At 43.8% G+C, this 21,238-nt stretch overlaps 1 protein-coding gene across 5 annotated transcripts in view; it reads left to right on the top strand.

The window, feature by feature from the left end:
• Cnot10 (CCR4-NOT transcription complex subunit 10) overlaps nt 1-21,238 on the top strand; it is a 50,222-nt gene that overhangs the window by 6,326 nt on the left and 22,658 nt on the right. For 4 of the 5 annotated variants that reach the window (XM_013117069.3, XM_005075027.4, XM_040739634.1 and 1 more), the window contains exons 2-10: nt 2,384-2,478; nt 3,237-3,398; nt 5,472-5,622; nt 8,088-8,230; nt 9,111-9,197; nt 9,719-9,802; nt 14,146-14,263; nt 16,891-17,040; nt 18,584-18,786. In XM_013117069.3, coding sequence (XP_012972523.1) covers nt 2,384-2,478; nt 3,237-3,398; nt 5,472-5,622; nt 8,088-8,230; nt 9,111-9,197; nt 9,719-9,802; nt 14,146-14,263; nt 16,891-17,040; nt 18,584-18,786 — 1,193 coding nt within the window. The remainder of the gene's footprint in view (nt 1-2,383; nt 2,479-3,236; nt 3,399-5,471; nt 5,623-8,087; nt 8,231-9,110; nt 9,198-9,718; nt 9,803-14,145; nt 14,264-16,890; nt 17,041-18,583; nt 18,787-21,238) is intronic. The other variant, XM_040739635.1, reaches the window with a different exon arrangement.

The raw sequence follows: 21,238 nt of genomic DNA, 5'->3' as shown, positions 1-21,238 counted from the left end.
TCTATAGACATAGAAAGGAGTTTCAGAGTCTATCAGCCCCCATCTGGTCATTTACCTTGAAATCGGCCAATTTCCTGGGGAATTTTGAGACTTTTTCTGTTTTCTAGGGATGATTACAGCTGTGGCTTTGTGAATTGATTTTAGTGGAAGAAGAGACTTAAAATCTTCAGTGTCCTAAGTGGACCTCATGGCTTATCCTGTAAGCCCAGCACTTGGGAGGCTGAGGCAGGAGGATTGCCATGATTTTGAGGCTAGCCCCAGCCTGAGCTAGTGTTAAAACCTTGTCTCAGAAAAAAAGAAAATCTTCAATGCTGTACTGAATAGTTAGTAGGATCGATCTCAATCTCTCCCCCTCTCTCTCCCTCTCTCTCCCTCCCTCTCTCTCCCTCTCTCTCTCTCCCTCTCTCTCCCTCTCTCTCCCTCTCTCTCCCTCTCCCTCTCTCTCTCTCTCTCTCTCTCTCTCTCTCTCTCTCTCTCACACACACACACACACACACACACACACACACACACACACACACACACGGTGTTGGGGCTCAAGCCCAAGGCTTTAACTGCTAGGCAAGCATCTCTACCACTAAAAGCCAGCATCCCTAATGCCTGACTCAGGTTTGGTTTTGGTATTAAGTATGGGACACTTCACAAATATTCAAGTCATCCCTGCAACTGGGCCTTGGTGATCTGCTATTATTCCAGATAATAATGTTTTAGTAAGTGTGCTGCCAAAATGAACACTTTATTGTATTTTAGTTTTGAAACAAGGTCTCGCCTTTGGGCTGGTCTTGAACGCCTGGATTTTTTTTTTTCTCGAGACAGGGTTTCTATGTATTGTTTTGGAGGCTGTCCTGGCACTTGCTTTGTAGACCAGGCTGTCCTCCAATTTACAGAGATTGACCTGCCTCTGCCTCCCGAGTGCTGGGATTAAAGACATGTGCCACCAATGCTGGGCAAACACCTGGATTTCTTTTTGGTTTTTACGAGACAGGGTTTCTCTGTATTGTTTCGGAGGCTATCGGTTCAGCCCGGCCTCGAACTCAGAGATCCGCCTGCCTCTGCCTCCCGAGTGCTGGGATTAAAGACGTGCGCCACCACCACCCCGCAAACACCTGGATTTCTAACCATCTTCCTGCCTCAGTTTTTTAAACCAATAATGATTTTTGGGTTTGTTTGTTTTTTGTTGTTGTTTTTTGAGACAGGGTTTCTCTGTGGCTTTGGAGGCTGTCCTGGAACAAGCTCTTGTAGACCACGATGGTCTTGAGATCTCAGAGATCCACCTGCCTCTGCCACCACCGCCCAGCTGTTTTGTTTTGTTTTTAAGATTTATTTATTATATGTACAGTGTTTTGTTGCAAATTTACCTGAATGCCAGAAGATCTCATTAATGATAGTGGTGAACTACCATGTGGTTTTTGGGAATTGAACTCGGGTTCCCCTGGAAGAACAGCCACTCATAACCTCTGAGCCATCTCTCCAACCCTTGCAACAATGTTTTTTTTTGAGTTAGAGTCCCCTGTCTTAATCTGACCTTGAGTTTGCTAACTGAAGTCTCCTGACTTTACTTTTGGAGTGCCAGGCACCACCATAGTTGGTTTTTGCAGTGCTCAGGACTGAACCAAGGACCTCATAGGTGCTAGGCAAGCATTTGCCAGCTGATTTACATCCTGTTCCTTTGTTCGTTTTTGCTGTTACTAGGAACCAAACCCAAGACCTTGTATACTCTAGATAAGAACTTTCTCACGGGATCATTACAATCCCAACTCAATATTGTCTTAATTCACAGGAAGCAACACTTGTGTTTGAACCATCTTGGCTAGGATCTGCTTAGATATGTATATAATTTTGGCTTTCTGCTTAAACCTCAGCCTAACTTCAGATTCCTGGAGGTAAACTGAGGAAATTATTAGGACTCTTTGTCCTATTTCCCAATGAGGCTACATGAATAAACCCCTATTTTAATTACCTTATCAAGGATGAGTGACCAAATTTTGTTGGGGCCCAGTGCTGAAGATCCTAAATCCTCAATAGCACTCACACATACACAGTGACAAGTGTAGGGGCACATGCCTGTCATCCCAGTACTTGGGAGGTAGAGGAAAATGAGTGAAATACTGAGTTTGAGACTGCTGGCTACATGAAACTATCTCTAAACCTACTCTCAACCCCCCCCCCAAAATGGAGAACAAATTTATTGTACAGCTTCATTTCTTGTGTGTGCACGGACACGTGATGAGCTGTGGATCCCATGTGGAGGTCAGGATAACTTGTTCTCTGCCTCCTTTAAGATTTGGGGATCAAACTCAGGTTGTCACTCTTGCGTGCAAACATGCTAAGCCGTCTTGCCAGCCCTAACCTCCATTTCTAAAGGAACCTTGTGTGTTTGCAGATCAGGGAGCAGAGAAACATGAAGGGGCAGCCCAGGCGTCTGGGGTCACCGACCAGGAGAAGGAGCTGTCCACCAGTGCTTTCCAGGCCTTTACAGTAAGAGACGGCTTCTCCCTGCACCTGCTCAGATTGGGACTGTCGAATAGCACTCTCTTCAAAACAAATTTGAATCTGATAAGTTTGTTCTGTCATAATTCGGAAATTAACTCTGGGGAGAAGTAGGTTTCACTGTACGTAAATGTGCTGGGAAGATGGGAAGGCCTTGGAGCCGCTCCCACGTTTTTGTTCACCACACCTTTTAACTTCAGTGTGTCTGAGTGTTTAAACTTAGATCAGTAACTGTGTGGTCATCTCTGCATCTCCCTACTCTGTGCATTTCTTGCCTTGAATGTACCTTAAAGTGGAACACCAAATACAACTTCTCTGCTATGAAACAGTATGAAAAAAACCTTATGATATACATGTGCATCCATTGGGAATATACACTAGACAGAAGAATTTGATTTGCATTCACAGTACATTTACTGGGATCGGACCTTTGTAGTAATTGTGTCCCCTTTTTTGGCTAGCCTCTCCTATCCATACCCTGCCAGTGATATGTGCACTATCTGCCAAGTCTACTATGTGAGTTACAGCTCTCCCTGCTGACGAGAGAGCTTGAGTCTTAGAAAAACATGGCTCAGTGTTCACTGTCATCCCAACTGCTCTACCTAGGGCTTTCACTTAGATACTGAGGGGCTCCCCTTTAGAACATAAGTAGTAAGGGAAATGTATTTGGAAAAGCTGCATTGTTCTTAAAACTGACATGGAATTCTGTGTATATATGTATGGTTTTGTTTGTCTTTTCTTTTTAGTCTGGAAATTATGATGCCTGTCTGCAACACCTTGCCTGTCTCCAAGATATAAACAAAGATGATTACAAAATAATTTTGAACACAGCAGTAGCTGAATTTTTTAAAAATAATCAAACAACAACAGATAATTTGAGACAAACACTTAACCAGCTGAAGAATCAGGTGATAAATGAATTTAACTGTAAAAATTTGTTGTGTTAATTTGTCAAATATAGTTAAGGAAAATAAATGTGATTTCTTGCCTGATATTAAAGACAGAACTTCTACTTCTCTGAATCCTTTGTTGGTATTAGTTTTGTTTGGATTTAGTTATTATTCCAGTCCCAACATGGGGGAGGCATTGACCAGCCAGCCAAGCCTATTTATTAAGCCCAAGGCCAGTGAGAAGCCCTGTCTTGGGAAAAAGATGGAGAGCGGTGGAGGAAGATATGTGATGTTGACCTCTAGCTTTCATAGGAGCTTCACACTTGAACACACAACAGAAATTATAAATAAACTAATACTACAAGGAGAGCTGGCTTTCTTTGGAAGCGGAGTTTTCTCTATTTAAAATACCTTTTAATTTGAACATAGTGGCTGGCTAAGTAATGAAGATCTTTTCCACCCTGCCATGTCAGACTCAACCATGTTGGTGACTGAAGTCTGATTGTGAACCACTGTGTTCTGTGAAGCTTAGGTCCCACCCCATCAGCCACACCACGGTTGTCAAATCCGTGTATACTAAACCACTACATGATTTGGGGAAATGTCAGAGTTAATCTTACAACATTACTTGATAATTTGTTTTAATTTTTATGATGGCAAAGAAATGTTGGTTTTAATGCGGCTAGAAGAAGTTTAGTTATGTGTGTTATATGTAATATATGTTATATGTAACTAGAGACTTGTTGTGAAATGTAAAGAGATGAGAGGCAGCCTGGTTTACAAAGTGAGTTCTAGGCCAAGCCAGGGCTACAGGAGACTCTACCTCAAAAAAACAAGTAAGCCAGGCATGTTCATGCCTTTAACACTAGCTCTCAGGAGGCAGTACTCTGAGTTCAAGGACGCCAACACTATTTCAAACAAACAAAAAAGCAATGATATAAAATACAAACTTAGTCTATAATCCCTACACTTGTTAGATGAGGCAGGAGGATTGCTGTGTGTTTGAGATCATCCAGGGCTATTTATTTTTAAAAATGGAAAGATGAACTGGAGAGATGGCTTAGCACTCAGAGCGTTTCCTGCTCGTGAGAAGACCCAGCACACATGATGACTCACAGCATCTGTTATTTGTTTCTGTGGGACTAAGCCCTTAGATATGCTCCCTTGGTCTTGGACAACATAATTACGATTCTGGTCTCCTTTATTTGTAAGATAAATATCTGCATTCTCACTATGTAGCTTTGACTGTCCTGGAACTTGCTATGTAAGTCAGATTCAAAATGTTTAATAGGATTTTAATGTGAATGAAACAGATAAAATAATTTCTAGTATTTGGGACTAATTAAAACCTAAAGTTACCTTGGCTGGAGAGATAACTCAGTGGTTGAGAGCCTTCCAGAGATCCTGAGTTCAATTCCCAGCAACCACATGGTAGTTCACAACCATCTGTAATGAGTTCTGGTGTCCTCTTTTTTTTTTTTTTTTTTTTTTTTTTTTTTGGTTTTTACAAGACAGGGTTTCTCTGTATTGTTTTCGAGGCTGTCGGTCCAGCCCAGCCTCTAACTTACAGAGATCCTGGTGTCCTCTTCTGGCATGCAATTATACATGCAGAACACTCATAAATAAAATACAAATAAATACATTATTTAAATTAAAAAGAAAACCAGAAGGTACTGTTTTTTGTTGTTTTATATTTTGTTTTAGAGACAGGGTTTCTTTGTGTAACCCTGGCAGTCCTAGAACTTGCTCTGTAGACCAGGCTGACCTTGAAATCTGCCTGTCGCTGCATCCCAGTGTTGGGATTAAGGCTGTGTGCCACCAGACTGGTGAAGGTACTATTAAAATGTAGGAACATAAGAATAAGAAGTGTTAGAGCTGCATGGTAGCGCACGTCTGCAGAGCTATTCAAAAGATTGGCCTGGAACTCGCTGTACTGCCTTGGCTGACCCTGAGTTTATAATAGTTCCCTTGCCTCAGTTTTGTAGGTGCTGAGATTACAGGGGTGTGCCATGCATCCAGCTGAATTCTTTAACTTTTGCAGTTATTTTCTTACCTGTTGTTAGAGCACATTCTGCCTGGATTGTTTTGTAGGTTCACTCAGCTGTTGAAGAAATGGATGGATTAGATGATGTTGAAAACAGCATGTTGTATTATAATCAAGCCGTCATTCTTTATCATCTGCGGCAGTATACAGAGGCCATATCTGTTGGTGAAAAACTTTACCAGTTCATAGAACCTTTTGGTATGTTATCTGTCGGGCCAGAAATCTCATCCTCTCTTAATTATAAAATTTTCACTGGGTGGTGGTGGCAAACACCTTTAATCCCCACACTCAGGAGGCAGAGGCAGGTGGATCTCTGTGACTTCAAGACCAGCCTGGTCTAAAAGAGCGAGTTCCAGGACAGCCTCCAAAGCCACAGAAAAATATAGTGCTGGGGGGCAGATACAGGTGGATCCCTTGAATTTGCTGACTAAATGGCCTGGCCTGCTTAGCAGGCTCTAGGCTATTGAGATACTTGTCTCAGAAAACTAGTCAGGGACTGGAGAGATGGCTCAACAGTTCACTGCTCTCCCTAGGACATGAGTTCAGTTTCCTAGCACCCACATAGCTGCTCACAGTCATGTGTCACTCTTAGAAGATCTGATGCCCTCTTGTGGCCCCAGGCACCAGACATGCACACAGCGCACAGACGTTGATGCAGATGAAACAGCTGAAGTGAGCACTCACTAAGCAACAACCACTGAGCTGCTGCTTGTCTCCCACACACACTTCCACACTCAACTGCACACCTGAGCACACACAGAAGGAACGAAAACGAAGCTCTTTCAACCTTTCTGAATCTGGTTTCAGACTAGATAACCTTCTGGGACATTTAGAGAAGTCCTGCTTTCTTTAGCACTGCTCACCTGAGTTTTAGAGGTGTCCAGAATGGTGCCGCACGCCTGTAATCCTAGCGTCCAGTAGACCTCTGTTCAGGGTCATCCTCTGACACACACTAGGTGTGAGGACAGCCTGGATTCCATGAGATTCTATCAAAAAGGAAGGAGGGGAGGGGAAGGAATGAACTTTCGGATAGTAGAAAGATGTTTTGTCTTTTCTTGGCTATTAAATACTCCTTTAACGACCTGAAGCCTTTTTTGCCATGGCATGCATGAGAAAGATGGGGAGGGTTGGAGAGATGGCTCGGTGTTTTGGAAGACTTGCTGTTCTTGCAGAGAATCCGGGTTTGGTGCCCAGCTCTACATTGTGTCTCAGCATGCACCAGGCTTACACATACATACACAAAGGCAAAACACTCGTGCATAAAGTAAACATTTTTAAAAGACCACTTTGGAATGTTAGAGAACAGTATAATATTCATTTCTCTGTTGCCTTGCTGAAATTTCTGCATTCAGAGAGTTAATACAGGTTTGCATTTTATTTCTGATACTGGCCTTGAGAATTGGGGAGGGCGGAGTCTGAGGAGCAGGGAGGAGCCAGCAGATGAGCAGCAGGCTGGTGTGTGGTTAGGTAGCGCCAGTGCTCGTTGTGTTAGGTCAGACCATGCAGGAGACATTGGAAGCTATGAATGCCTGTCTGTTGGTGGTTCCTATACAGCAGGCGGTGGAGTGTGGTCCCTGTGCACTGGCACTTGGGAAGGGGATATGTAGGGCCTCTGACAGCTCATTGAGCAGCTGGTAACTGACTCTAGGGAACTGTTTTAAGTTGCATGTCTCTTTCAGTCCTGATGGCTTGGTGACTGGGAGACTGGCCAGGAAAGAGGCAGTGGTAGGGACTGTGTGACAAGAACTAAGTCCCTCCATGAAGCTGTGCCAGAATTGGTCCCCACTGAAAGCATTGATAGTGCTTTTCTGAATTCTGCCAACAGTTCACAAAATGATGTTGATCTGTACTGTGGTTAAGAGACTATAAATTTCAGTGTAAGTCATTTGGATGCATTTATTTTTGTGAAAATTACTTGATTACTTTGATTTTTCTATTTAAAAGGTTTTATTTGTTTTTATTTTAGGTATTTTTTACATTGTATGTGTTGGGGTATGTCTGTGTGTGGGTGTGTACACATGGACACAGAGGCCTGGAAGTCAGAGGCATTGGGTCCCCTAGAGTTGTAGTTACAGGCTGTTGTAAGTTGCCTGATGTGGTTACTAGGAACTTGGGTCCTCTGGAAGGGCAGCAAGATTTCTTAACCTTTGAGTCACCTCTCTAGCCCCTTATTTTATTTTTAAGACAGGATCTTACCTTGTAGCCCTAGCTGTCCTGGGACTCAGTATGTGGACCACCCTGGTCTGGAACTCTCAGAGATCTGCCTGCCTCTCTTGAGTGCTGGGATGAAAGGCGTGTAGCATTACTTTTTACTGGTTGGGTTTTTTGTTTGTTTGGTTTTGTTCTAAGCAGTTTTGGGTTCATAGCAAAATTGAGCTATTTCCCATTGCCCTCTTCATCAACATTCGCAACTCCCCATTACAGCCGCCCTCATCGGTGAGTATCAATGGGTATGTCACAGTGGATGAGCCACTGTGACGTATTACAGTCCCACTGAATCCATAGCTCACCTTAGGATGTACCCCTGGTGGACATTGTGTTTTGTGCATCTGGACAAAGTACCTACCCACTGGGGTGTTATACAGAGGACAGTGCCTGTCCTAAAATACTGCTCGACCTTGAAGTGTAACTTTTCCTATTTGTTTGTGTGTTTGTTTTGCCAGAAGAAAAATTTGCCCAAGCAGTATGCTTTCTGCTTGTGGACTTGTATATATTAACCCACCAAGCTGAGAAAGCTCTGCATCTTCTTGCTGTCCTAGAAAAAATGATTTCACAGGGCAGCAGCAACAAAAATGGAAAGAATGAGGTGAGTTCCCAGCCGTCAGACTGAGACTTAGAAAGTGTGACCCATGTCTGTCACGTGAGATGTATCCTAGCAGCTTTCTGGAAGTGTGATTCACAGGAACTGTGCTATCTGTCCAAGCCTTGTAAGCTGCCTCTTAAAACTTTTCATTTTAACACCTGTGTGAATTGCATTTTTTTCAGCCCCAACAAGTGTATTAAGAGATTCCAACTGAATGCTCCTAGTGTTTTTCCTAAACTTTGTGTTGTATAATATTCTTTTCCATATTTGGTGTATGTATGTATGTATTTGTGTATGTGTGGAAGGTTCTAATCTGATGGTAGGAACGCTGTCAGGGAAGGGATGGATGGAGTACAGTGAGTTCATGGGTAGAAAGAAAGAAAATTAGAGAAGTCTCTGGGACGCGTGTGTTTGATTTGAGTATTCAGTCTGACAAGTCAGAAAAGGAGGGGGGATGGAGTAGAGTAACTGTCGGAGACAGCACAGAGGGCTTTAACGGTGGTCCTGATGCCTCTGAGACGTAGGGAGCAGCCAGGTAGGCACGCTAGAGGGAAGGTGGAGGACTGAGGCTTCCTCAGGAAGGTAGGGCTCGGTGGTGCTGTCAGGGTAATCGCACAGGAAGGGGGAAAAGGACAGAGCCTGTCTTGGGTTTTGGAGACATTATCTCAGTGGCACTTGTAATTTTAAAATGGGTCCATAGTTATGCTCCTCTGTGAGTTTCCTGTTAGGAATGGCACACTGACCCTCAGTCCCTGGGGGTGGGCTCTGCAACAGGTTCAATTTGAAAATGGACTCTGGGTACTTGACTTGGGCACTTTGTGCTTAGCTCACTTGGAAATCAGTTATGGTCACAACTATTTGATTTTGTTTCACTATTGTACAGACTGGCAATAATAGCAACAAGGATGGATCTAATCCTAAGGCTGAGAGTGGAGCTCTAATAGAGGCTGCAAAGTCCAAGATACACCAGGTAGTGTATGCTTAAAGGGTGAACATGTACGGAGGCCATGGGAGAGGCACATAAACATTAATTCCAGGCAGTGTGTTTACTTAGGTTGGAGGATGTTGTTTAGAAGTATAGTTTGTCCTCTAAATACATTTTGCTTTACATAATATATACATATATATGCAATGTAACTTCTTTAAGGACTGTATAGAATTTTGAAATAACCTAGAATATATGATAAGTCAATATGGAATTTTGAAATTATACAGATAAGATAATTTGTCTTATGCAGATTTGGATTTGTAGGTTTTTGGCTCAGGAGTAGAATGATTGCCCATGATGCATGCATGATACCTTAGATTCTATCCCCAGCACCACAAAAAAAAGGAAGCACATTTTAAAGATAATTTTTAAGTTGTATTTGCATGAAACTGGCATTGGACTACGTTATAGGCAGATGAGATTTACTGTCCTGCTTTGGGAAGCAGAACTTGAACATGTATAAGTGGCCCAGCCGTTTACATGCCTCCATTCCTCATTGACAGTACAAAGTCAGAGCATACATCCAAATGAAGTCCCTGAAGGCGTGCAAACGGGAAATCAAGTCTGTCATGAACACAGCTGGAAATGTAAGTTCCTCCTGGACTTTCCTCAGGGCTGTCTGCTTGTGGCTTTCGTATTTAGACTGAGGTTTGCCAGTTTTTAGTGGGGGTTGGGGGTGGTTTGGTGGTAGAGCACATACCTCTAACCCAGGTTCTGAGGATAACAGGAAGATTCTGGGCTAGCTGGCTTCTAGCCTACCATTGAAAACACAGGCTTCAGCTGAAGTTCAACGAGAGCCTGTCTCAACAGAACAGGGACAGGTTTGGACACTTGCCTGCTTGTAGCCTCTATTTGCAAGCATGTGCACCTGTACACATACACATAGATAAATAAATCTTGTTTTTAAAAATTGGTGGTGGCCAGCACACACCCTTAATATCAGCACAAAAAAACAAACAAAAAACCCTAAATAAACTGGTAAGTGGTTTTTTGTTTCTTTGTTTTTTTGTTTTTTGTTTTTTTCGAGACAGGGTTTTTCTGTGGCTTTGGAGGCTGTCCTGGAACTAGCTCTTGTAAACCAGGCTGGCCTCGAACTCACAGAGATCCGCCTGGCATTAAAGGCATGCGCTACCACCGACCGGCTAAACTGGTAAGTGTTATGCAGTGTACTGCTTATACCTGAGGCCATTAATCTTGACTTGGAAGTTCCTCCACCTAGAATAATTCCCTGAGATTCTAATTCTTAGTGAGACCTCTGGGCCAACATAAGGCTGAGCAGAGAGAGAAAGAACTAGGTTGTAGAAGGCGAGCGTGTTTATGAGCTAGCAAATAATTGCTGGGTGGACGATTTTCACAGTACAGTGTCCAGACCTCTGTGTGCATTTGCACTCTTGAAGGTTTCATGAAAGTGATCTGAAATCCAAAACAAGAAGTTTGGAAGATAGTACTTCCTACAAGCAAAACTTGCTGTCTGAAAAATCTTTCTTTCTCCAAAGCCACAGAGAAACCCTGTCTCGAAAAACCCAAAAAAAAAAAATCTTCCTTTCATACAGTAACAGCTTCCTTTCATACTTGGGAGAATAACTGGTTACTGGATATTAGTGAAAGGTGAGCTTGAATCTTAAGAAATGCGAACGCATGCCCTAGCATCAGTCTTTGTAGTTAGTTTTTCTACTCTTTGATCTTTGGAGGCTGCCCCCCAGCTCCCAAATAAATACATGGGAATTTGCTCTTATTTATGGACGCCCAGTATCAGCTTGCCTTGTTTCTGGCTAGCTTTTCTTTCTTTACCCAGTTTCTCTTTAGTTATGTTTTGCCTCTAGGCTTTTTGTTTGTTTGTTTGTTTCGTTTCTCTGTGTAGCTTTGGAGGCTGTCCTAGAAGTCTGTAGACCAGGCTGGTCTCAAACTCACAGAGATCTGTCTGCCTCTGCCTCCTGAGTGCTGGGATTAAAGGCGAGCGCCACCAACGCCCAGCTGCCTCTAGACTTTTTACCTTTTTTTTTTTTTTTTTTTTTTTGGTTTTTCAAGACAGGGTTTCTCTGTGGCTTTGGAGGCTGTCCTGGAACTAACTCTTGTAGACCAGGCTGGCCTCGAACTCACAGAGATCTGCCTGCCTCTGCCTCCTGAGTGCTGGGATTAAAGGCGTGTGCCACCAACGCCCGGCCTACCTTTCTTTATTCTATCTTTCTTTCTTTCTTTCTTTCTTTCTTTCTTTCTTTCTTTCTTTCTTTCTTTCTTTCTTTCTTTCTTTCTCAGCTGACTGGGTGACTGGGCCCTGGCATCCTCCTCACCTTCTCCTTTTCTTGCTCCTCTTCCTTCTTCCACGACTAGATTTCTCCCCCTGTTTATTCTCTCTGCCTGGCAGCCCCACCTATTCCTCTCCTGCATAGCTATTGACCATTCAGCTCCTTTTGGAGGTGGGGGTTTGAGACAGGGTTTCTCTGTGTAACAGCTCTGGCTGTCCTGGAACTAGTTCTTGTAGACCAGGATGGCCTCAGACTCACAGGGATCCGCCTGCCTCTGCCTCCTGAGTGCTGGGATTAAAGGTGTACATCACCAATGCCAATCAGGTGAAGTAAACAGCTTTATAGAGTTAAACAAATGCAACATAAAAGAATGCAATACATGTTTGCATCATTAAACAAATATTCCACAATTTCTCAGCATAAATGGATGTAACACATCTTAAACTAATATTTCACAACAGTCCTGCCTGTGTTTAGTCTAAAGGTCAGACAGACACACACACACACACACACACACACACACACACACACACACACACACACACACACACGATATTGTTCTGTTACTTTAGAAGTGAAGACAGGAGGATCAGGAATTCAAGGCTAGCCTAAACCATCATAAAAACAAGGGCTAAAGACATGATTCAGCAGTTAGGATCACTCAACTGCTCTTATAACATGAGTTTGGTTCCCAGCACCCACAACAGGCAGATCACAGTTGCCTGTAACTCCAGTTCCAGGGTATCTAAAGCCCTTTTCTGACCTCAAAAAGCACTGTACTCTAGTACACAGGCTATCACTCACATACACACATAATAATTAAAAAAACAAAATCTTGGGCTGGAGAGATGGCTCAGAGGTTAAGAGCACTGGCTGGATGCTCTTCTAGAATTCCTGAGTTCAATTCCCAGCAACCACATAGTGACTCAATCTATAGTGAGTTCTAGTGCCCTCTTCTGGCATGCAGGCAGAACACTGTATACATAATAATAAATCTTTAAAAAAAAATCTTGAAATGACAAAAACAAAAAAGACATCCCTCCTAGTACGTACATAAATCAAAAGCCTGGGTGTGGTGGCTCAGTCTTACAGTACCAATACTTGAGTGGTAGAGGCAGAAGGATCAGAAGTTCAAGGTCATCCTTGGTTAGGCAAGCTCAATATCAGCTATAAATCCCAGCCCCAGGGGATCTGACATGCTGTTCTGGTTTCTGTAGGCACCCATACTCAATATTTCTGTGTCCCCCTCCTCCCATACTCTCCATACACACATACATAATTAAATAACTTAGGTCTTTGTCTTAGTGACTGTTGTATTGCTGTGAAGAGATACCATGACTAAGAAAATTTTTATAAAAATGGGCAGACTTACAGTGTCAGAGGTTTAGTCTATTGTCAGCATGGTGAGGAGGTTGGTGACACATAGGCAGACTGGCACTAGGGAAGTAGCTTCAAATTCTACGTTAGGATTTCCAGGCAGCAGAAAGAGAAAAACACTAGGCCAGGCTTGGGCTTTTGGAACTTCAAAGCCCTTTTCTGATGACACACTTCCCCAACAAGGCCACACCTCCTAATCCCTCCCAGGTAATTGAGACTCCCCTGATGAGCAAGCATTCAAATATATGAGCCTATGGGGACTAATCCCCATCCAAAGTTTCTTTTTGTTGCCCTGGCTTTCCTAGTACTCAAAGAGATGTGCCTGCCCTTTCCTTGTGAATGCTGGGATTAAAGCCGTGCACCACCATGTCTGGTTTATGGTGGCCATTCTCTTTTAAACGACCACAACCTTTTTTAAAATCAAAAAGAAATAATGAATGCCACTCTGTAAGTTACCATTCTACTAGTGTGAGGAGATACCGTGAGAGGCAACTTATGTGGTGAACTGTTTTAATTTGGAGGCTCGCAGTTCCAGAGGATTAGAGTCTGACCATCATGGCAGACATGGCGCTAGAGCAGTAGCTGAGAGCTTCCATCTGGTCCCCATGCACAAGGCAATCATAGAGAGCTATCTGTGAATGATGTGGGCTTTTGAAACCTCAAAGCCTGGCTGCAGTGACACACCTTCTTCAACAAGGCCACACCTTCTGCTCTTTCCCAAACGGCTCCACCAGCTGAGGACCAAGCATTCCAGTATATGAGTCTGTGGGGCCATGCTCATTCAAACCCCATAATCATCAGTTTTCAGATAACCATGAGAAGAAAAATCCAGTTTACGCTAAAACTGAGGACCAAGCATTCCAGTATATGAGTCTGTGGGGCCATGCTCATTCAAACACCATAATCATCAGTTTTCAGATAACCATGAGAAGAAAAATCCAGTTTATGCTAAAACTGGCTTGCAGTTAAGCCAGGCTTGGGGTTCTGTGCTTGTATTCCCAACTGCCTAAGAGCCTGAGACAGATCACTTGAACATAGGCCATGATGGGCAAAGAGAGACTGCGGTGAAATGCTCTGTGAACTCTGTTCTTATGCACACATTTATAGTAATTTTAGGTGGACACTTGTCTGCAAGATTTCAGTATTTTTAAATATCCAGATTCATGCAGCATTTAGAGATTGTTTACTGTGGCATGATTCTGCTGATTGAATTATGTCCTAACATGTCCATACACAGCAGTGTTGTTCCCATCATGCAAGAAAGAACTGAAGACAACTTTTAAATCACTTTTATGTTTCTTTTACAGTCTGCACCCTCCCTGTTTCTCAAAAGCAATTTTGAGTACTTAAGAGGCAATTATCGAAAAGCGGTGAAGCTCTTAAATAGTTCAAACATTGCTGAGCATCCAGGCTTCATGAAGACAGGTAAAAGAAAATTGTAACGTTTTAGTTGGTCTGCTACTTATTGCTTGAGGGTCCCCCCAGCCCCACACATACCACTCTGTTTCAGGGTTATTTTGTTCATTTTTAAGTGGAAATGTTCTAACTCTGGTATGGTGACACACTCTGATCCCATCACTGGGCAGACAATAGCAGGGGAGTCTCAAATTTGAGGCCGACCAGCTGCCTTTCAAAGCTCTATCTTAAAACAGGGTTTTCATGTTTCTTTCTGAAAAAATTTTTTTTGAGATTTTATCATATAATCTGTTTCCACATTGAAAGAGGATTCATCACATCTGTGACTTTACCTGTTCCTGGTCCATGTCTGTCTGTCTATCTGTCTCTGTGTGTGTTGTGTGTTGTGTGGTGTGTGTTGTGTGTGTGTTTTGGATTCTGTTCAGATGCATACATAGCCTCTATCTCTACCTGTGGGAGCTTCTCCCAGTTTGTGGTATGAGCTCACTGGAGAGTGGAGAAAGGCAGTTCTACTCTAGTTTCCTCTTGGACAATTTATTTACTTATTTTATGTATATGAGTACTCTATCTGCATGCACAGCTTTATACCAGAAGAGGGCACCAGATCTCATTACAGCTGGTTGTGAGCTATCATGTGGTTGCTGGGAATTGAACTCAGGACCTCTGGAAAAGCAGTCGGTGCTCTTAACCACTCGAGCCATCTCTCCAGCCCCATTTCAGCCCCATACAAAAATATATATAGATTCCAAGAATCAGAGTCATGTTATTGGGCTTGCTAGGTGGGCACTTTTCTCCGCTGAGCTCTCTTATCAGCCTCTAGCCTTGAGCTTTGCCTGTCCTTGAACTCATTGGACATTCTTTGAAATACTCAGCCCTAATCCTCCTGGGTGTATTTAGCTCTGTGTCTTGTATCTCCTGTACACAGGCTGGCCTTGTTTACTTAACTCAGTGTATCAAGGATGGCCTTGGTTTTCTGGTCCTCTTACCTCCCTCTGCAGTGGGAGAGGTACAGGCGTGCACCATTGCACCTGTATCCTGCTGCTAGGGATTGATGATGTGGTGCAAGGGCTTATGAATTCCAGGAAGCACCCAACCTATTCAACCACATCCTGGCCTGTTTCTGATGTTTTCATGGTCATAGTATAAGATGGTCTCTCAAATTACAAGTACACTCTGAGAAAACTTAAGGAGCCAGACGTGAAGTGGGTGTTGAATCAAAGTTAGGGCTCTCTGATGGGGGACTGTTCGAGATAGGGTTTCTGTGTGTAGCCCTGGCCATGCTGGAAATCACTTTTTAGACCAGGTGGGCTTTGAACTCAGAGATTCACCTAAGGTGTGCACTACCACCACAATCCAACTTCTAGTGTTGAAATCTTTGTCTCCCCTATGTAAACCTTAGTTTTTGCTACTCATAAATATGCCTATTGAAGAATGCTTGGAAGATAGAATTTATCTTTAATTGCCCACAATGTCATACCGAGTCAGCCTGTTTAAGCATTTTAGCATGCTTGCTCTTCTCTTGTTTGTTTTCTCTCTGCTGTGCAGCCCAGGCCAGCCCGGAGTCTGAGTCACAAAGCAGCTTTTCTGCTGATGACCTAAATTCCCAGTCGCCTTCTTTTCCTTTTAGTATTGCTGCCTTGTTTAAAACTCAAAGCATAGCCAGGTGGTGGCACACCAGGAGGCAGAGGCAGAGGCAGATGGATCTGTGAGTTTGAAGTCAGCCTGGCCTATAGAACGAGTTCCATAACAGCCAGGGCTGTTACCCAGAGAAAGCCTGTCTTGAAAAATCAAAATAGATGAATGAATGAATGAATGAATGACTGAATGAATGAATGCTCAAAGCATATACAGCCTTGGTATTCAGCGATGCATATCCTGTCACCAACTTGTCATAATCTGGCGTTTTGTGCTGGTACATGTCTGTGATCCCTACACTTTAGGAAAAATTGGGTCATTCTCAACCTCAGAGAGAATTCTAGTGTTGCCAGCCTTTTTACACAGGATCCTGTCTCAGGTGGTATGATGGATGGATAGGTGAAGAGGCAGAGAAAATAAAGAGTGGAAACTTAGCTTCAAATGAAACAGGGTTTGTATTCTCTGTGCACTCTCTTTTGTTTTGTTATTATTTGCTTTGGTTTCTCTGTGTAGCCCTGGCTGTCCTGGAAGTCGCTCTGTATACCAGGTGGCCTCAAACTCACTGAGATCCACCTGCCTCTGCCTCCTGAGTGCTGTATACTCTGTTCTGTTGCATACATTCTCCCTGTTATTCTTCACCTAATGCATTTTAGCTGTTTCTATGTCAGGACCTTATGTGTGCTAAGCTAGTTCTACCATTGAGCCTCCATGTTTAGATTGCTTCATTGTTTGCAGTTTAGATTACCATCACTGTGGATGTCTGGCATATATATTATTGTTCTTAGTTTTTGTCACTTGCTGAAAATAAGGTCAGAAAAAAGTGTGCAGGGTTGTATTAAAATAATATCATCTGCCAGAAAGAACATGTCACCCTATACAGTCCTCACACTTACTCCATATCTCATGAACTGTCTTTTAGCGACTAAGTGACATTCCATGTAGACTAGCTAACAGACAGCAGCTAGAGAGCTGTGTGGATAAAGTGGTTTGTGTTGTTTCAGGTGAGTGCTTGAGGTGCATGTTCTGGAATAATCTTGGTTGCATCCATTTTGCCATGAGCAAGCACAATTTGGGGATTTTCTACTTTAAGAAGGCTCTGCAAGAAAATGACAATGTCTGTGCCCAGCTCAGTGCAGGTGGCACTGATCCAGGTAGGCAGCACTGGGAACTGCAGTGTCCTGTTTAGAGACTTGTGACTGAGCTAGCCAGTGTGGGGGAGGGGATGTGGGCGTGGGAGATCCCGTCAGGGCTGGGGGAAGTGATGAGTTTTGTTTTTAGATTCATAGTAAAAGGAGTCACAGTCATCCCATCAAGGGTGCAGGCCATGTGGACAGACTTGGCTCTGGAGACTTTTAGTAGTTATTGCACCTCGATGTTAGAAAGCTAAGAGGAACTTTGAATAACCAAAAAGGGGTTGGGGAAGTGGCTCATCATTAAACAAGAGGAGCAGACCCCAGAATGTGCATAAGTGCTGTGTGCCCGTGCAGCCCACCTGCAACTCCAGCCTTAGAAAGCAAAGGTGAGATCCGGGAGCAAGCTGGCTGCTGAGGCCAGCTCTGGCAGGGAACCTCAGTGACACTGCCAGCAACAAAAAGCTGGGAGCGACTGAGGGAGCTTTCCCATACGTACACACATGAAAACAGATATGGGGAAAAGGAAAGGACAAAAGAAACTCAGTTACCTCAGCTTGTTTAGGTTTGAATCCGTAGCCCTACGTGGTTGTCTGTCAGTTTTAATTAGTCATTAGGATGTCTCCACTGTTAGGCCAGCATTATTATAAATTGTTGGCAGAACTTCCCAAGTGATGGATTGGTGACGTCTGACAGCCTTAAAGCATGACTGAAGTTTGTCATTTAACATTCAGATTGCTGGAGAGATGGCTGAGAGGTTAAGAGCACTGGCTGCTCTTCCAGAGGTCCTGAGTTCAATTCCCAGCAACCACATGGTGGCTCACAGCCATCTCTAATGAGATCTGGTGCCCTCTTCTGTCATGAAGGCATACATTCAGACAGAACACTGTATATATAATAAATCTTTTTAAAAATTCAGATTATTTGGATCCTTGATCAGAAATGCTTAAAATCAAGCAGTTTTCTAATTTTTAAATCAGAAGCATCTACTTGATGAAAAGTACTCTAGGCTGGGTGTGGTGATACATTACCTTTAATTCTAGCACTTGGGAGGCAGAGGCAGGTGGATCTCTGAATTCGAGGCCAGCCTGGTCTATAAATCTAGTGCCAGGATAGCCAGAACTACCCAGAGAAACACTGCCTCAAAAAAAAAAAAAAAAAAGAAGAAGAAGAAGAAAGAAAATACATTGTAAATGGCAAGTGGTCATATTGTGACCGAATGACTGAGAACGTGTAGCCTAAGGTAACAGAATGGCCGAGCAAGCTGAAATAGGGCAGGGTGCTGTAAGGTTTGGGAGCCAGTGACTCTCACTTCAGCTCTTTGCCTCCCTGAAGCAACATTGCCAGAGCTGACCCAAGCGAGGGCATCTTTGTTCATACCAGCCCAGACATCTGACGTGACTGACAAATACTTGTAGAGTTAAGCATGGAGAGACTACCTTGGAGAGGGCCATTATTTAGTTAAGTTGTGGTTGTTGGTACTGAACATATAGTGTTTACTTGGGAGAGGAACAAATGCCTTCAGTGCAACTGAACGTATCTAATCTGCAATTTTTATTGCTAGGCAAAAAGTTTTCTGGGAGACCCATGTGTACGTTGCTAACCAACAAGAGGTATGAACTGCTGTACAACTGTGGGATCCAGCTGCTGCACATCGGGAGGCCACTGGCTGCCTTCGAGTGTCTGATTGAAGCCGTTCAGGTTTATCATGCCAATCCCCGGCTGTGGCTGCGGCTGGCCGAATGCTGCATTGCTGCCAATAAAGGGGTGAGTGCTGCTTGGTATCTCCTTGGACTCTGTTTCTCCTCTCCAACACTTGTTACACAAAAAGCGAAACACACATGGGATCTAAGACCTCATTTCCCTTTTCAGCCTCACTGAATCACAGGAGAGTCCTCCATTAGCAGTTGGGGGGCTGTCACTTGCTTAGCTCTGATGGTTGGCGAAGGGTTGATGCCAGTGAGAAGACGGTGTCTGTCAGAACCGTGGCTCCTGTTGGGCCTGGCCTGTGCCATCTGCAAGCCTGCAGGTAGCATGTGGATGTGGTGCTAACAGAGCGCTTGTTCTGATCGAGAATGGACAGCGTTCCCTCCAGTGAAGCCCGTGACAAGTGTCCTCTCGATACACTTGTCAACTGCTCCAACCTCCACACCCCTGGAACACAGAAAGAGGGGTGAGGGGACTTGGTAGTTATGTCCCCCACTTTTCACTGACCTCTCTCAACCAGAGATTCAGGAGGCTGCTGCTGTCTAGAGGTCAGGATTCGGGGCAGCCTAGTTATAGACACTGGACAAGTGTGTGGAAGGAAGGACCTGGCTTGGCAGCCTGCCTGCCACAGCTCATGTAGGATGCTGAGATTGTTCTCTGAGCAGCATTCTCTGAAAAGCAGGCCGGAGAGCCCAGGGCTTTAAGGAATTTCGCATGTGTGTGGGCAGGGTTTGCATTTGGTGTTGAGGTAGTTGGTGACTTGAGGATAGCAGAGAAGAGATGAGTGGCGCTCCTGAGTGGCTTGGGTGTGTACTCAGTTGTGCTTCACCTTTCGTGGTGTGGGTGTGCATCACGTTCATACACCGGCTCACACAAGGAGCTTTGTGCATAGCAGGAAAGTACTCTGCCCCTGAGCTACTTTGAGAGTGTTCGCTTTTATTTTATGTTTTAAAGATTCACTTATTTAATATGTTTACAGTGTTCTGTTGCATGTATGCCTGCAGGCCAGAAGGCACCACATGGCATTATAGGTGGTTGTGAGCCACCATGTGGTTGCTGGGAATTACTCAGGTCCTCTGGAAGAGCAGTCATATTTGAATCATTTTTAAATTAACTGATAAATTCTAGGCAGATTTATACCTGTTAAAAAAACCACTTGTTAGCCGGGCGTTGGTGGCGCACGCCTTTAATCCCAGCACTTGGGAGGCAGAGGCAGGCGGATCTCTGTGAGTTCGAGGCCAGCCTGGTCTACAAGGGCTAGTTCCAGGACAGCCTCCAAAGCCACAGAGAAACCCTGTCTTGAAAAACCAAAAAAAAAAAAAAAAAAAAAAAAAACCACTTGTTTGAGCTGGGTGGTGGTGGTGCACACCTTAAATTCCAGTGCACAGGAGGCAGAAGCAGGTGGATCTCTAAGTTCCAGGACAGACTAGTCTACAGAGTGAATTCCAGGACAACCAGGGCTACACGGAGAAACCCTGTCTCTAAAAACCAGAGGCGGGGCGGGGCTTGTTAACTGGGCCTAGAGACTGGAGAGGTGGTTCATCAATGAAGAGTACTTCCTGCTTTCCCAGAGGGCCTGAATTTGATACCCAGCATGTATCACAAACCACCTGTGATTCAGGTTCTAGACTCTAGAATCTAAACTGCATCTAATACCTTCTTCTGGCCTTCTTAACGCTGCACTCATGTGCATAAACCCCCACTGAGGCACACACATATACACGTAATTTCATACATTTAAATGTGTAAATAAATGAGTGAATCTCTAAGAGTCACCTTCTTCATCCTTTCGTGAACTTGAGTTGTGGGGACCTTTTGTAGTTCCTAGAGGGAGACAGTGGTTATGAAGGTTTCTGTTTTTACCGAAAGACTCCAGGGCACGCTTAGTTCTGTATTCCTGCTGGCTGGCTCCAGTGTGTTGCTGTAGAGGAGATTCAGGGTGTTTCATGATGGTGACTAGGTAGGATCTTACTTCACGGTAATTAGTGAGGTGGAGAGAGGTGTGTGTCACTGCTGTTATTACCAAGCTCCTGTGGTAAAGTAATTTGTATCTTTAAATTTAAATGTTTGTTGATATTATGGATTGGGGCTTTAAATTGCCTAGGAGGCAAGAATTATACCTGTGTGAACTCTATATGTAGCTTGTTAGATTGTTTCTGGTAAAGTAATTACTACTTTAGAGGGAAAAGATGCTGGGCAAGGTGGTACCTTGGGAGGCAGGAAGAAGGGGGAGGGGCATCTAAAAGCCAGCCTAGTCTACATAGCAAGTTCCAGGGTAGCTAGGGCTGCCTGTTGAGACCTTATATAACAGAAACACTTGGTGGGGGCAGAGAAGGGTAGCTGGAAAGATGACTCCAAAATGAAATGGTTGTCATACTAAACACAAAGGCTAGAATTTGGCTTCCCAACACTGTGAATAGGATAAGCATAATTCCAGAACTGGGGAGTCAGATGGAATCCCTAGCTGGTTAGGTAACACCAGCCAGCCCTAGGTTCTGTTGAGACTCTACCT

This window comes from Mesocricetus auratus, unplaced genomic scaffold, assembly GCF_017639785.1.
Source record: "Mesocricetus auratus isolate SY011 unplaced genomic scaffold, BCM_Maur_2.0 Super-Scaffold_100691, whole genome shotgun sequence".
NCBI classification, from domain to species: Eukaryota; Metazoa; Chordata; class Mammalia; order Rodentia; family Cricetidae; genus Mesocricetus; species Mesocricetus auratus.
The sequence above is the reverse complement of the archived record's forward strand: the minus strand, read 5'-3'. Positions and strand labels throughout refer to the sequence as shown.